The following is a 16,023-nucleotide window of genomic DNA, read 5'->3' as shown; positions in this document are numbered from 1 at the left end:
ACTCATTAATTCACTTCACTCAGTTCTTTTATTCTTCTCTTTCCCTGACCAGCTTCCTTCCATCTCTTCTCTCTGTCTTACAAACTCTTTCATTCAGGCATTTCCACACACACACACACACACACACATACACACACTAGCGCATACTCACTCAATCTGTCCAGATGCAGTGGAAATGTCATGCACTCTCCTCTGCTTTCTCTTTTCTCTCTCCTCTTTCTCTTCTCTTTCACGGTGTCGATCGGACACAGCTCTGAACAGCTCTGTGTAATTCACCCCTCCCCCGGCTCCCCCCATAGTGACTCAAACACTTACATTAAATGCCTCCCCGACTCCAGCCGTTCTCTCCTGCAGCTGCAGCCCTGCCTCTATCAGAGGAACATGTGAACACATCACGCACCATCAAGCCCTCACTTCCACTGAAAACTGATATAATCCTCCTCATCCTGACCCAAACGCAGCCAGCCAGCCTGAACACAGTCAGCGTCCAGAGTTTACTTCATTAGTTTAGCACTGGAGATTAGTGTAGCTGTCATCTTCCATTATATTAAAACTCAAGTGAATTATTTAATATTGTCACAAGTAATCAAGATACTGCGTCTTATTTAAAGGTCAAACAGACAAAAAAGCTTGAGCCGGACAATAGCATATTATGCTCATGAGTCTGTATCAGGGACCAGTAGTGGAGTATGAAATGTGCATCAGCAAGATATGTGCTAATTCATAATTCAATAACAGGGTTTTTTTTTAACAATCCTTTTTAAACCAGCTCTACAGGAACTGTTAGAATAGAATTAATCTTTATATTTGTAAATGTAATTATATACAGTTATAAATCAGTTTTTATTTACCTTTTTTTCTGAATTTGCTATTTATAAGTATATGTTTGAGTAAAATAAACAATGTTTTTTTTTTTATTCTACAAACTACAGACAACATTTCTCCCAAATTCCAATTAAAATATTGCCATTTAGAGCATTTATTTGCAGAAAATGAGAAATGGCTGAAATAACAAAAGAGTTGCAGAGCTTTCAGACCTCAAATAATGCAAAGAAAACATTCAAAAGCTCATATTCATAAAGTTTTAAGAGTTCAGAAATCAATATTTGGTGGAATAACCCTGTTTTTTAATTGCATACTTCATGCATCTTGGCATGTTCTCCTCCACCAGTCTTACACACTGCTTTTGGATAACTTTATGCCTTTACTCCTGGTGCAAAAATACAAGCAATTCAGTTTGGTTTGATGGCTTGTGATCATCCATCTTCCTCATGATTATATTAAAGAGGTTTTCATCAGTTTGGTCAAATCAAAGAAACTCATCATTTTAAGTAGTTTCTTATTTTTTTCCAGAGCTGTATATAAACATGCTGGAAGGGTAAATTTCCTGCTGAAAAATAGCAATTAGAAGCCCTGACATGAGAGGTAACCTGCTGTGAGTTTGCAGAATATCCTGCTCATGTGACTGAACTGCTAGCGTCCCTTGTGTCACCACTAAGTGCCCACCATGAGGCATCATACTTAGAAAACAGGGCAAAATGCCTTCAAGTGTGTCATAGAGGCATGTCTAGCAGTCAATGATCTCTCACCAGGAGGTACACTACCAAAAAGTAGTTTCTCTGAGAGTCTAATCAGACCACATCTTTGGTCATCTTTAATCAGTTTATAACAAAAGGCTGAACACTATGCAAGGTCATCCTAGGTGCCTTCAAAACAGTTCAAAGCCTGCAGAAATCTCTGTGTATTTGCAACATGGTTTTGAACTGTGTTGAAGGAAACAGGGACGCCACAGAAGGAGATAAAAGATAAAGGAGGCTGAGCTCCTAGAGGATGCAGCAGGTGAACGGCAACAAGTCAGTACACAACCTGCCCGCTCCTGCGACTTTGAACAGAAATTCCTGACTCTGCAGCACAGGCGCGAGTGTGCCAGGCCCTCGTGAGCCTCCACGCTCCAGCCAGCTGCTGCCGATAAATTATGCAGGCGCGTCTGTGCCTACGAGCGCATCCACTCGGACAGGCAGGTAGATGCAATCACATTAAACTCACATTAAAGCAGCTCCTGCATGAAGGAAAACAGGACGGAAGGGTCAATTGCCCCCAGCCCCTTAAACACACAGGACCACATCTGAGTCAAACCGAGGTTGATTAGCCTGGCTTGGCAAATTCCGTTATCTCGCACCATAAAATGCTGTATGTAACGATTTCCAAGACCTAAATTCTTCAAGTTCTCATAAGCAGGCAGTTCCCATTCCTTTCGCCTTCGCTGACAGTTTCCAGGCACTATGGATGGGAGTTCTGCCAGAGCGCCTCCAGCAGGGATAATGTGCTTCAGTTTTATACAGCAGTAACTCATGTGACCCATGTAACAGTCAACACAACAAACGCCCCACACTGGATCCTTTCAGTGGAGGGGCTCTAAAATGTGGACCCCAAACACAGAGATCTGCACTTGTCTACTGTTTACAGATTCTTTTCCTGTCCAAGCACTCTGGACCAAGCCACAAAAACTAATCTTTTTAAGTAAATCATGCAGCTTTGCTGGTTAAGCTTTTATGGCATCGATGGAGGTCGTAAATTTCTTTCCGTAAATTTTGTGCAGTTTTCCATAAAAGGCCTAACAGTTCTGGATAAACCTGACCACCCCTAAACAGGACCTAACACAGGGAAATGCTTAAAAAATAGAAAATAAACATTGGAAGGTAATTCTATAAGGCTAATAAGCCGGTATTATTTTAGCTAATAGCTAAAATGTACACTACAATTATGTACTAATCGTTTTGCAGCAAGTTGAGAAATACATTTTTTTACCCCTAATTTCAACACGCCCAATTCACACCCAGAGGAATTAGAAATATAACAAGCCAAAAGATGAATGAAATGATTTGTCATTTTTCTCTTGCTGAAAAGTCTAAAAGCTATTGATGTATATAATCTGTAGTGTTGTCAATGTAAACACTTTAGTGCTCCAACTTCCTGCCTAAATTCACTGTTTATACAGAGCCTAATGAAAAACTAGCAGTTTTTTATAGCAATGTAAAAATGGCATCATTAATGTTGTGTGATGAAGATACATTACTTTTTATTTGTGCAAAACTATGGATTAAATCTCATAACTAACTCTCATTTTCTAACTCTCTCTCTTCTTACACCAAAGATACAGTTAAATAAAAACATTTAAACATAAATTAAATCCCATTGTGTTGACCTAACATTGATTCTTTTAGTTTACATTAAAATATACATTACAAAATGTACAGTGTCAAAAAGCAAAAATGTGATTAATCACAATTAAATCCGCAAATTGTTTTATTTATTTGATAGTTCAAAATGTGTCTGGACACCCCGTAAATAAATGCATTCAGCTACTTTTATTTGCGCCCATTACTGACATTACTGTGCAAATGCACACACACACAGCTTGTCTAGTCCCTGTACTGACATACATACCATGCCAACAGAGCTCATAAAGGACTCTCTGGAGCAGATAAACACGAACATGGGAAAACGTATTAACACCATGCTTTGTATTAGGCAAAACACACAAAAGACAATGTCTTAAACAAACTTGATATAATCGTGGAGAGTAAGTAGTTCTACATAAGTAAACCGTGTTTTTTTTAAGTGAAAATAGTGCCTTTTTGCAATACACAAAACCCGCATGTGTCAAAAACACAACTACATTTGGCCAATCAAACTTAACTCAAAATTACTTAAAAGCAATTTATATGGTCTCAATTTATAATATGTGTCTCTAAAAAATGTGTAGTTCCATATTTACAATTCATGTAATAACATGTATAACATGTATCTACAGATGATGGTTGCAGATTAATTGTACAGGTTATATAAGTACACATGTGTATCAGTATCAGTTAGTCATAGCACAATATGTTGTACATCTTCCCATGATAAAATCTGAATAATGATATTTAGCATTTAAAATCAGACGAGAACTGCTGGAGTAATTTAAATTTACACACATTTAAATTTATTTCACATACTATTACACGTGAAATTTTGCACACACTATGCCCTATTAAACACGTCAAAATTGATGCTGAAACATGTAATTACATAACCTGTACTGTAACTAATCTATAAGAATACGTACTTCACCAGTAGTTACACTGTTATTACATGATTGTTCAAGTAATAACTACACAGTTATTATAGACCCATTGTATAAAGTTTGTGATGTTTATATAAATATTTTATATATACTCTAGAACAGATAAATCATACCATTACAGGCTACAACACTAAAACTAATCAAGCACAAATGATCATAAATTACATGCAAACAGATGGGCGAAGGTAGCTGGGTAGGGATGGTGAGGGATGGTGAGTTGGGGGGGAGGGAACCTAGTAGGCAAATAGATGATAGATGTTGAAAGAGATTCACTCATCAATGTTGCAAAACAGTTGTGGCCAATGAAAGTAGATTTTGGCATGGCTATTGCAGATTATACCTGTGTGCAAAGTTTTAACCCAAATGAATTAGATTTGATCTACAAGTAATAATTAATTATTGTGAAAAGTTCATTTATTTGATTGAAAAAAAAAAAAAAACACAATGCATTTATTGTTAGATGCAAAATGTGATCATGTAATTGATCAGTGTTAAACCAGCATATTTTCTTTATGTAAAACCAACAGCCAGGCAAAACTGTGTATTTTTTTCAGTGAAGCTGTTGAGTGGTGGAATTGTGAAACTTGTGAAAAAATGATGGTGCTCCATCTAGTACTCTTGTGAACAATAAGTTGGAAACGTCCTGGCTTTACTGATGCTGTGAATGTTGTTAAATGCAAGCAAATCCTCACAGCAATTCATTAAAATCTAGTAGAGACAGTTACTCCAACAAAAGCAGAATATTACATTAACAATCATGTAATAACAGTGTAACTACTGGTGATGTACTCATTTTTATAGATTGATTACAGTTACAGTATAGGTTATGTAATTACATGCTTCAACATCTATTTTGACATGTTTAATAGGGCATAGTGTGTGAAAAATGTCATGTATAATAAATAATGACTCAAATAAGTTGTGTATAAATTAAAATTTCTCCAAAAGTTCTTGTCCGATATGTAATTAGGGCTGTGGCTGTTTTTAAATGCTAAATATCTTTTTATCACACTTGATTTCAGATAAAAAATAAATGAGAACGTGTCCCAATACTTCTGTCTATAAAGTGTGTTCTGATAAAAATGATAAATCCTATAAAAGAAAGTATGCAATAATGCAATTAGATTTAATTAAAGCGGATATGTATTAAATCCTATTAAGTTAAATTAAATCCTAAGAGTTAAAGACAAAATGCCCTACAATAAAACTACAGACCTGCATTTGCATATTAATATCGAACACAAAGCGAGGCATGAGCTGTAAAATTTTTATGCTGCCACTTTCATTGCTTTCTAAGACACATAATGCATGCTAATGAGCGCAAGCTGTCTTATCTCATTAATAAGCACTGTAATCTTAGAACCAGTGCTCAGGTCTGCTGTTCTGTCCCAGCAAAAAGCCCAACCAGTACTACCTGTGTTGGAGGGATTGTTGTAAATGTCAATGATCCATTAGGCAATGGCGCAGGCACTGCAGTGTGCTTTCAGCCGAGCGTGTCCTACACAGGGAGGTCAGTCCGTCCTCCAGCCTCTCCAACACCCCCATCTGCTGGGCAGCAAGCACAATCCCCCCCCCCCCCCCCCCCCCCCATCATCTTCTCCTGGTCTCTAACACACTGTGGCCCTGTGGAGCCATTATTACTGCAGAGATTTACAGCCTGCTGCAACCTAACAACCTCAACTATCTTCAGACGCCTGCGTCAGAACATGCTTTAACCAAACCTATCACTAAAAAAAACTGGTGTTAAGCTTGTCCTCATTCTTCTCTCTTCCTATTAAAGAGCCTAAACCCTAAACCATATATTTTTTCCATTAATAGCTGAAGTATGTTCCTTTGAATTAATAAATTATACTAGACCTGTTTAAAACTTTTATAAACATTTTCTAACTTAAACAGAAAAAAAAAAAACTTTTATTGTTGTAATTTCTGCCTTTGCAGCGTCCTCTTAGGTTTAAATGTGCTACTATAGGCCCATATATATATATATATATATATATATATATATATATATATATATATATATATATATATATATATATATATATATATTTATATATGTGTCTGTGTACTTGGTACGCAGTCAATTAATAATAATTATAATAATATTGATTAATGGACTGTCCCCCTGCTGATGTCCAACCATCTGGGTCTCACCGCTATCAGAGGCACACTGCTGCTGCTGCAGCAGCTCAGCCAATCAGCTCTCCCTCCTACCCTGCCTCTAAACCCATACATCACCCAATGCTCCTCCCAAACTACCCCTCCCTTCTTTTGTTTTTTTTTGTTTTCAAATTTGAGCTAAAAAAGCATGGGGGTTAGTGTCCCTTTAAAATCTGTTTGGCGTTTTATTCCCAGTATGATTTAAAGGGTTTGGCAAGAAAACTGGTGAAATTTAAAACATTTAGTATACAATGATTGTCTCCACATTTGCATTGGCTCTGTCTACCTTTGTGCCACAAGATTTGAGAATATATATTACCAATATAGAGAATACAGAAAATGGTGCAGACAATATATTGGTCCATGGAGGACACACAAGGGCACTGAATTGAAAAAGAAAAAAAAAATCTAAATTACAGAAAAGTTGTATAATGCATATATGACACCTTATAATAAACAGCATTTACTTATAAAATAACTTATATCTACGTATAGGGATATACAGTACATATCTTTTTTTTAAGTACAAATATGCAACTTCATAAAGATAAAGGTTTAAAAATCTCTTATATTAGTATATTGTGCTTTATGAACAAATATTATAAGGCATTATAAAATATTGTGCACAAACAAGTGACATAGCTGCACTTTTTATGTTATGTATGTCAATATAAGTGCTTACAATCTATAATACAAGTTTTTAATGACATTTTAAGGTATTACATTTGCTATATAATTCATTGTGTATACAGGATTCAAGCCCTGAGTATCGGTCCATTGCCTTACAAGGACAATAAGCATGAAAATGGACAGTTTTTAAGAAAAGGTTGGTGGCAAAAACATTGATACCAGCTGCAAATAAGCATAAATGCTCCTTTGTTACACCAATTAAGTCACATAGCACTTGATACATTAAATATAATCCAACTTTTCGATTTGGACTTAATTCAGAACTAAATTTGGCCACGTCATCTCAACTTAAAATGATTTCAAAGCATTTTATATGGTGCCACTCTATAATAAGTGTTTCTAGGAGCTACGTAGTTACTCATTAACAATTCATTTAATAATTCCCAGTAATGAATTGTCCTTTTATGATTAACCGTCTTACTCGACTTAATTCAACTTCATTCAGGCTCATTCAAACATGTCGTCAGTCTGAACATCTAGCTTTGCTTAAAAGCAGAGCACCTTTAAAAGGTAGAAATGGAAGCGGAAATGCAAAAAATAATGTTTAAAAACATCCAAATCCGCAAATTTTGAAAAAGCCTCTACTTAGCCAGATGTGGAACATCTGTGCATCAATGCAGGCCAACTATTCCATTAAGTGAGTAAATGTATCTAATTATTATCCTCTTTTTTATATAGAAAAGCAGTACTCAGGCTAAAGCCAATCATGTTTTTGTGAAGAGGAGTGGTGAGTTACACACTAAATAATTGAGGTATAATATAATTACTTTCTTGTACTTAAAATGTATACTTTTCATAATTGTACAATTGTAATTGTATAATAATGTTTATTACAGGTCAGATGTGTTCCCTCTGAAGTACAAAGTCTTTCCTAACAGCAGAAACTCACTGCTACTAATAAACCAATATTATATAAAAAAAAAATTCATTTGAAAGCCAGACAATTTTGGATCATCAAGTTCTTGACACATATTCAGTTGATGATAAAGTTTATAATCGTTATAATCTTTACTGGTACAAAAATGGGTTAAAAAAACTTTCACTCAAAAGTAACTTGGTACCACTTTAAAATAAGACTACCTTTATAAAGAGTTTATAACAGGGTTTACAATTAGTTTATTAATGGTTATTAATAAGGTTGTAAAAGCCTTAAAAATCATTAATAATCAGTTATAACACATACATAGAAAGGGCAACAATGACCTGTTGTTTGCCAAATAGTGAACCCACAGGCATCTATACTGTTGCCCTTTCTACGTATGTGTTATAACTGATTATTAATAATTTTTAAGGCATTTACAACCTAATTAGTAACCATTAATAAACTAATTGTAAACCATTTATAAACCCTTTATAAAGGTAGTCTTATTTTAAAGTGGTACCAGTAACTCTACTGTAAATCAATATAAGGTACAGCCCCAGCAACAAGCATTGTACTCTTTTAAGCACAAATCTGTACTTTTTTTTCTTAGTATCTTAGGTAGCAGAAAAACATGAACCCGTGCAATCTGCTGGTATCACATCTAATCCCTGCTGCAACTTTAAAACCTCAACAATCTTCAGATTTAAAACTATACGACTAACAGAGACTGGTGTTAAGCTCTTACACGATCCTAAGCTTGTGCTCATCTATCTCTCAGCCCATTAAAACATCGTTTGGCTTCTTATTCCCGATATGATTTGGAGGATTTGGCATGAAAACAGGCCATTTTAAATCACTTGGTTAAGATTTGTTGAGCTGGCACATAAAGGCTGTGTTTTCTCTCTTTTTCTCCCTCCTTGCCGTCGGAGAGACAGCCAAAGGCCATGCCATATTTTACAGTGGCAACAAGTGCTAGCGTACGCCCAAGCCAAACCCGCCACTCGCAAATCACGATTGATTTCCACACACAAGAGCGAAGCCTCGGGCTCACTTTGCTCACGTGATCAGGCTGTCATCATCGTTTTGCTGACCGGGAGCCTAATTTGCATTGCAGAGTGCAGTCTGAGAAAAATGTACCACATGGAAACGCAGGAGGAGTGCTGAGTGAGAGGAAAGGGCAGCGCTGGTTATGATTAGCCATAACTCACACTTTATTATTCCAGGCCTGGCGGAAATCAATGAGAACGACCGGAGCAGACAAACACCCCACGGACATCTGAAAAGGTGCAGGTGCTGGATATTGGACACGCATTGGAGATGAGACAGGGTCTGTAACTGGCAGGCTAGCGTAATTTAAGCAACAGAAAAAGTCCCAAAAAATACTTAATAATGTGCTGCAATTGTGAAATTCACACTAACAGAGTGTAGAATAGTATAGAATATATACTACTCTTAATAGTGTGGGATTGACAGGTTAATAGACACAAACCACTAACCTACTACCCCAATTTGTATACCAACATACATCACTGCAAGTTCAGCACTGCAACTGAATCATAAGCCACTATTCTTTCTAATCTTGTTCCATGATGTGAGAAGCTCCTCCCCTTCTGTGTTATATTGCATTGTGGGACTACAGAGTTCATCACTGGTAACCACACACGAAAACAGACTGGTTCTCAGGTGGTAACATGGATATTTAAGAACACAGGTCCTCTGCTCTACGACTCAATGCAGGGATCTTTCCAGATAGGCTTTGGCAAAAATCATGAGACAGGAATATGTGGAATTAGCATGTCCCATGATTTTTGCCATGTCCTATGGAAGCTACTGTAAATAACCCTGCATAGACTGGCAGGATATATTAGTAAATCTCAAAAAAATCTGAATACCATTGCTAAGCTACTTTATTTCAGTAAACCAGTTCAAAATGTAAAACTCATATATTATATAGATGTATTACATACAGATTAATCTATTTTAAGTGTTTATTTCTTTTATTGTTAATGATTATGGCTTACAGTCAATTAAAACCGAAAAATCAGTGTCTCAGAAAATGTTGAATATAATGCAAGACCAATAGTGGTGGGCAGTGTGCCAAGTCCTGCTGGAAAATGAAATCCGCATCTCTTTAAAAGTTGTCAGCAGAGGGAAGCATGAAAATGCTGTAAGATTTTGTGGGAAAACAAAACTGCACTGACTTTAGACTTGATAATAAAACACAGTGGATCAACACCAGCAGATGACATGTCTCTCCAAACCATCACTGATTGGTGGAAACTTCACACTAGACCTCAAGCAGTTTGGACTGTGTGTCTCTCCACTCTTCCTCCAGACTCTGGTCCCTTGATTTACAAATGAAATGTAAAATTTACTGATGATCAGTGATGGTTTGGAGAGACGTGTCTGTCATCTGCTGGTGTTGAGCCACTGTGTTTTATTATCAAGTCTAAAGTCAGTGCAGTTTTGTTTTCCCACAAAATCTTACAGCACTTCATGGTTCCCTCTGCTGACCACGTTTATGAAGATGCGGATTTTATTTTCCAACAGGACTTGGCACACTGCCCACACTGCAGAAAGTAACAGTTGGTCTTATATAATATTCTAATTTTCTGATACATTGATTTTGGGGTTTTCATTGGCTGTAAGCCAAAATCATCAACAATAAAAGAAATAAACACTTAAAATAGATCACATTTTGAACTAAATTACTAAAATAAAGTAACTTTCCAATGAAATTCCAATTCACATTTTGCATCACAATATTAGTATTGTAATAAATGTAAGATTTTAACAATTTTCTAAAGAATCATCATTAAAACGAATTGAGCAAATGCAAACGAGCTGCTCACCGTGTTAAAATTGTGGAAGAGTCCAATGCTGTGAGGCGGAGGTGTCTCCATGGGGAACTGCAGGAAGGGCTTCAAGTCCAAATGAGGCTGGATGACTGTGGGGGTCCGCAGAAATGTGGGGACCGCCCCCGTTCGGTTGATACTTCCTGTAAACAGTGAAAGAAAAGAGGAAGTTGGAGGTGAATATAACTGTAACCTCTGAGAATAATCCATCAGTACATGAGGAAGGAATCTTAAAGATAAAAAGCTGTGATATAAAAGCTCTTCTGATGAGGCACCTTTTGTGAGCATTAATTCGGCACATCGCTGTAAGCCATGTGTTATGAAACAGCCTGAGCCTCTGTCACTGTCATCTCTCTCTTGCTCTCTCTCTCTCTCTCTCTCTCTCTCTCCCTCTCTTTTCCTTCCTCCCTCCCTCTCTTCTCTCTCTTCCCTCTTATCCCCTGCAACCAGTGCAACCTTGTGGATGAGTCTCTGAAAGGAGCCACTCTTCAGAATGCAGCTTTAGCAAGCAGTTACTTAAAGCTGCTTAATTTTCACAGCTGGATTTTCTTCGCCTGCAATTCCCTGCAGTCTTAAATCTCTTCTCCCTCTCTCTCTCTCTCTCTCTTTCCCTCTCTCTCTCCATCTCTCAGCCTCCTTCTTAATCTCAGGTTCTCAGTTTTTTTTTTTTTGCCTTTTCCCAGCTTCTCTTTCAAGATTGCTTGTCAGGCTTCGGCTTCTCTCTCTTGATTCTGCGGTACACTTCTCAGACGGGTTCTCAGTGAGGCCCATCACTGGATTGGGTTGAAACAGGCTGTGCCACTGTGGAGAGCTGTCAGTATGTGTGCAGAAAGAGTAGGAAGGAGAAGATAAAAGGAGAGAAGATGGTTTAAGAAGAAATATGCATTGATTGTTGATGGTTGATGCTTCAGTTTGTAACTCTCAAAACTGCAGGTCTTCTACTACATATTAGTAGTTACTAACCACTAAGTCAGTCATCATGTATGATGATTATGCCACAATTAGTTTTGAGACTGTAATGTGATTGGACGAGAGACTCGTCTCTTGCTTCTAGGAGTGCCAGTATTGCACAATAATGGCACTCTGTTTGAAGTCTTTTAAGTATTTCTTCTCCATATACACAATAAAAACAGCACTTACAAGATGGCCACAACAAAGCAACATTATAATATTATATGACTAATTCGTAAGTAATTATTTATAAGTAACATGATACATTTGCACGATAAACACATTGAAGAAGTTTGCAGTATTGGCTTGAATAACAGCAAAGTCAACTGAGTTACCAACATGTAGCAAACTGTGATCGCATAACATAATAAGACTGGAGGCAGAGTAAAGTAAAGCGAGTAAGAGGGCCACAGAGAACGCATACAACAAGTTATAAAGTTCTTCTTAGCATGAAAAATGAGTGTAATCAACCCAAATGAGAAAGAGGGAAAAAAAAAACATATTTCACATATTGTGATATAAAACAGCATTATCGCACATCGCATCCTTTGTTAACATCCTGCACCCCTTGTAGGTAGGTAGGGTACACTGTGTGGATTGAGACACTGAATCACATTACCCAATCAGCGCTAACAGGATCTGATTCTAATTTTAAGGTAGAACAGGTCATTTAAATTCATAGCAGATTTAGTTTGTTTGTTTTGTTTGTGTTTTGTGCCATATCAGCAACATATTGGCTATTTTATGGCATCGACAATGTTTGTGGCTTGAGCATCAGTTTCCAGAAAATTAAGTATTTTAGCTGGTGGAATCTTTTCAAACAGTTCTTTCATATTTGTAACCCTATAAAAGTTATTACTGGTGGTTAAAAAGTGCAGGGCAGTCTACTAATATGTGTTTAATAGTTTGAGGAGTATCACAGAACCAGAAGGTGGTGGTGGATAAGAGCAGTATGTCCAATTCAGCAGCTGCTTATGACTGTCTGATCTTGTCTATTAAGGAAGTCCACATTACATTTTACAGTTGTATCAGTTTATCTTGCCATTTACTTCTACAGTGAACTTCGACTAGATGGTAGGCATCCGTAATCGTAACATAGTTTCAAGTGAGTTCCTGTTTTTTTTTGTTTCCTTTGCTAAAATGTCTGCTTTCTCATTGCCCAGAGCAGATTCAGAGGTGTAAATAAAAGTAAGCAGGTCATATTTAATAGCCCTGGCAGTGTGTGAGCCATATAATTAATATGACCTCTAACAAGGACTAATGTTAACTAAAAAAAAAACTTAGGTATAAACCAGTCTGTGCTATAACCTTAGATCTTCAGCATTTCAGTCAACCAGTTGCAGTATCTTATGTTTTATCACTCCTTCATTATTAATGCTTAAATAAGTGAATGTTAAGCCTGTAGTTTAAAGGGGGCAGGTCCAGCAGCTCCTAAGCTGTGTCTGGAAGCCTCATGTCTGGACAGGCCTCTGCTTCATTAACTCACAGTAAAGCATGTGAGAGTTCAACGTGGCAGAGCTGCTGAACATACAGAGAGAGAGAGAGAGAGAGAGAGTGTGTGTGTGTGTGTGAGAGAGAGAGAGAGAGAGAGAGAGAGAGAGAGAGAGAGAGAGAGGACATATAGTACAAAGTTTTGTCCAGGAACCAAATTTGAGATTTATAAAAATAAAAAATAAAAGTTTAGATTGAAATGAACTGAATGGAGACAGACAGAGAGGAAGAGAGACAGAGAGAGACAGAGAGAGAGAGAGAGAGAGAGAGAGAGAAAGAGAGGACATATAGTATATATAAATGAACTGAAATAAATGGAGACAGACAGACAGAGAGAGACAGAAAGAAAGAGAGAGAGAGAGAGAGAAAGAGAGGACATATAGTATATATAAATGAACTGAACTAAATGGAGACAGACAGAGAGAGAGAGAGAGAGAGAGAGAGAGAGAGAGACAGACAGATACAGAGAGAGAGAGAGATAAAGAGAGAGAAAAAGAGGACATATAGTATAAATTAACTGAACTGAATGGAGACAGACAGAGAGGAAGTGAGAGACAGAGAGAGAAAGAGAGAGAAAAAGAGGACATATAGTATATATAAATGAACTGAACTGAATGGAGACAGAGAGAGAGAGAGAGAGAGAGAGAGAGAGAGAGACAGACAGATACAGAGAGAGAGAGAGATAAAGAGAGAGAAAAAGAGGACATATAGTATAAATTAACTGAACTGAATGGAGACAGACAGAGAGGAAGTGAGAGACAGAGAGAGAAAGAGAGAGAAAAAGAGGACATATAGTATATATAAATGAACTGAACTGAATGGAGACAGAGAGAGAGAGAGAGAGAGACAGAGAGAGAGAGAGGCCTGCTGTGAAGAAGAAAGCATGCAGCAGATGACACTGCTGGTCCTGACTGCCTCACACACTCATGTATGACCTGGGATCCTCACACACATGCAGTGTGTGTTACAGAGACTGAGGCTGACCGCAGGCTGTAGAGCACACTGCCCTCTGAACCGCAGAGCGCGTCACTGCTGCTGCATTTGTCATTGCAATGCGGCACTGGCATCACACACACCGAGCATGTGCCTCGGCCAATCAGAGACGGAGACGGTGTCTGCCTCTTTAGTCTGTTCTCACGCCAGCTGTGAAACAAACTGTGACGACAGAGAGAGAGAGAGAGCGAGAGAGAGGGGATGAGAGAGACTACAAATATAAAAATTATATATATATAAAAAAGAAAGAGAGAGACTAATAGTGAAAGGACAATAAAGGGAGAGAGTGAAAGGACAGAAGCACCAAGTGCAGTGAGCACTAGGTGCAGACAGGAGGGAGGTGTGTGTGTGTGTGTGTGTGTGTGTGTGTGTGTGTGTGTGTGTGTGTGTGTGTGATAGGCAGGTTTTGAGTACAGTTGTCCTTGCAGTAGTCAGAGACATAGTGTGTGTGTGTGTGTGTGTGTGTGTGTGTTTATGACAGTACACCACAGCCAGTGTGTATAAATCAGGTCCCGGCTGCTTCCTTGACCTAGTGTATAATTACCTCATTAAATAAAGCACCCTTTCGGGACCTGGCACTCACAGTAAATCACACTCACACAGTGTGAAAGTGTGAGCTCGCACGTGTGCGTGTGCGTGTGTCTGTGTGTGTGTGTGTGTGTGTGTGTGTGTTTATATATTGCTGTATTTGTCACAAGTGATTGATGTTAGAGAGAAAAATAAGTATTCTTAATTTTGATGCATTAAGGATTTATCCGAGGCTAATATGTTAAATACTGTATGTTGCCTCATATACTCATATATAACTAATGAAATAATCTGTATGTCATAAAATAAAAAGTTGTAGGCATCCGCTCATACAACATTTATTCTAAAATCAAGGTATTAATCGGACATCTGTCCTCGCCCTCGCTGCAGTAACAGCTTGTACTTTGATTGCATTCAGCCACAAGGGCATCAGTGAGGTCCAGTATAAATGCTGAATAATTCGTTTTGGGTCACAAGAACTGCCAAGAACCTGCTTTATGCCAGAGATCTGGACGTACTGTGGACTGATAAAGTTAAAGGTAAACTCGAACTCTTTGGCTCCAATCAGCAAAAGCAATGTTTGAGGAGAAAAACTCAATTTAATGGAAAGAACACCCTGCCAACTGTGAAGTTTAGGTGTGGATCTATCACACGTTGTGTTGAATTGCTGCCTCTCGAACTGCCTCTCGCAAATATTGAACCAATGGAGGGAAATATGTAAAACAAATAAATAATAATAAATAATAAAATCATGAATGCTATATATAATATCTGTTACATCCAAACATCATGTTAAAAGACTGAAGCTGATCAGAGGATGGCTTATTTAAGAGACAATTATCCCAACTGTTACATGACCATGACCATGAAAACTTTTAATAGACCTTAAAACAAGCTGTAGAACATCTCAGAACTCTAAGCTGCTATAAACAATGTTTGCAAGCCATCCCAAATAGGAAATTTCAACTGCAACGCCCCCACAAGTTGAATTTTCTATTTGGGAGAGTTGGGAGAGCCTCACTAACCCACTAACTAAGTTCAGAATCAAAGATGGCGGCACAACAGTGTATTATCATTAATATCTATTTGTGTGTTAATAAATCACTTGTACACACAGTACTAACTAATTTCTATATGTGAACATGTTTTCATGTTTTCAGTGTGTTTGGGTGGGAAAAATAAGGTATAATGTTAATGTTATCAACTATAATTGCCAACAGGGCTACCAAGGATTAGCTGGAACAAAAAAGGAGGGATATATTTTGGCTGATTTCACCATAAAACACAGCTAAATGATGTCAAACATCTGAATTAACTTCTGAGGTAAAGTGCCCAAAGAACACGACTGTATTACAAGCAGTTGT

The 16,023-nt window shown here is 37.6% G+C and overlaps 1 protein-coding gene across 3 annotated transcripts in view; it reads right to left on the bottom strand.

Annotated features, from left to right (window-relative positions):
- The window catches only part of znf385a (zinc finger protein 385A), a 176,696-nt gene that overhangs the window by 58,769 nt on the left and 101,904 nt on the right, over positions 1 to 16,023 (bottom strand). For 2 of the 3 annotated variants that reach the window (XM_022676907.2, XM_022676908.2), the window contains exon 2: positions 10,694 to 10,839. In XM_022676907.2, coding sequence (XP_022532628.2) covers positions 10,694 to 10,839 — 146 coding nt within the window. Of the gene's footprint in view, positions 1 to 151; positions 291 to 10,693; positions 10,840 to 16,023 lie in introns of those variants that run through there. The other variant, XM_049486425.1, reaches the window with a different exon arrangement.

Source organism: Astyanax mexicanus, chromosome 13 (genome assembly GCF_023375975.1).
Source record: "Astyanax mexicanus isolate ESR-SI-001 chromosome 13, AstMex3_surface, whole genome shotgun sequence".
Classification (NCBI taxonomy): Eukaryota; Metazoa; Chordata; class Actinopteri; order Characiformes; family Acestrorhamphidae; genus Astyanax; species Astyanax mexicanus.
The sequence above is the reverse complement of the archived record's forward strand: the minus strand, read 5'-3'. Positions and strand labels throughout refer to the sequence as shown.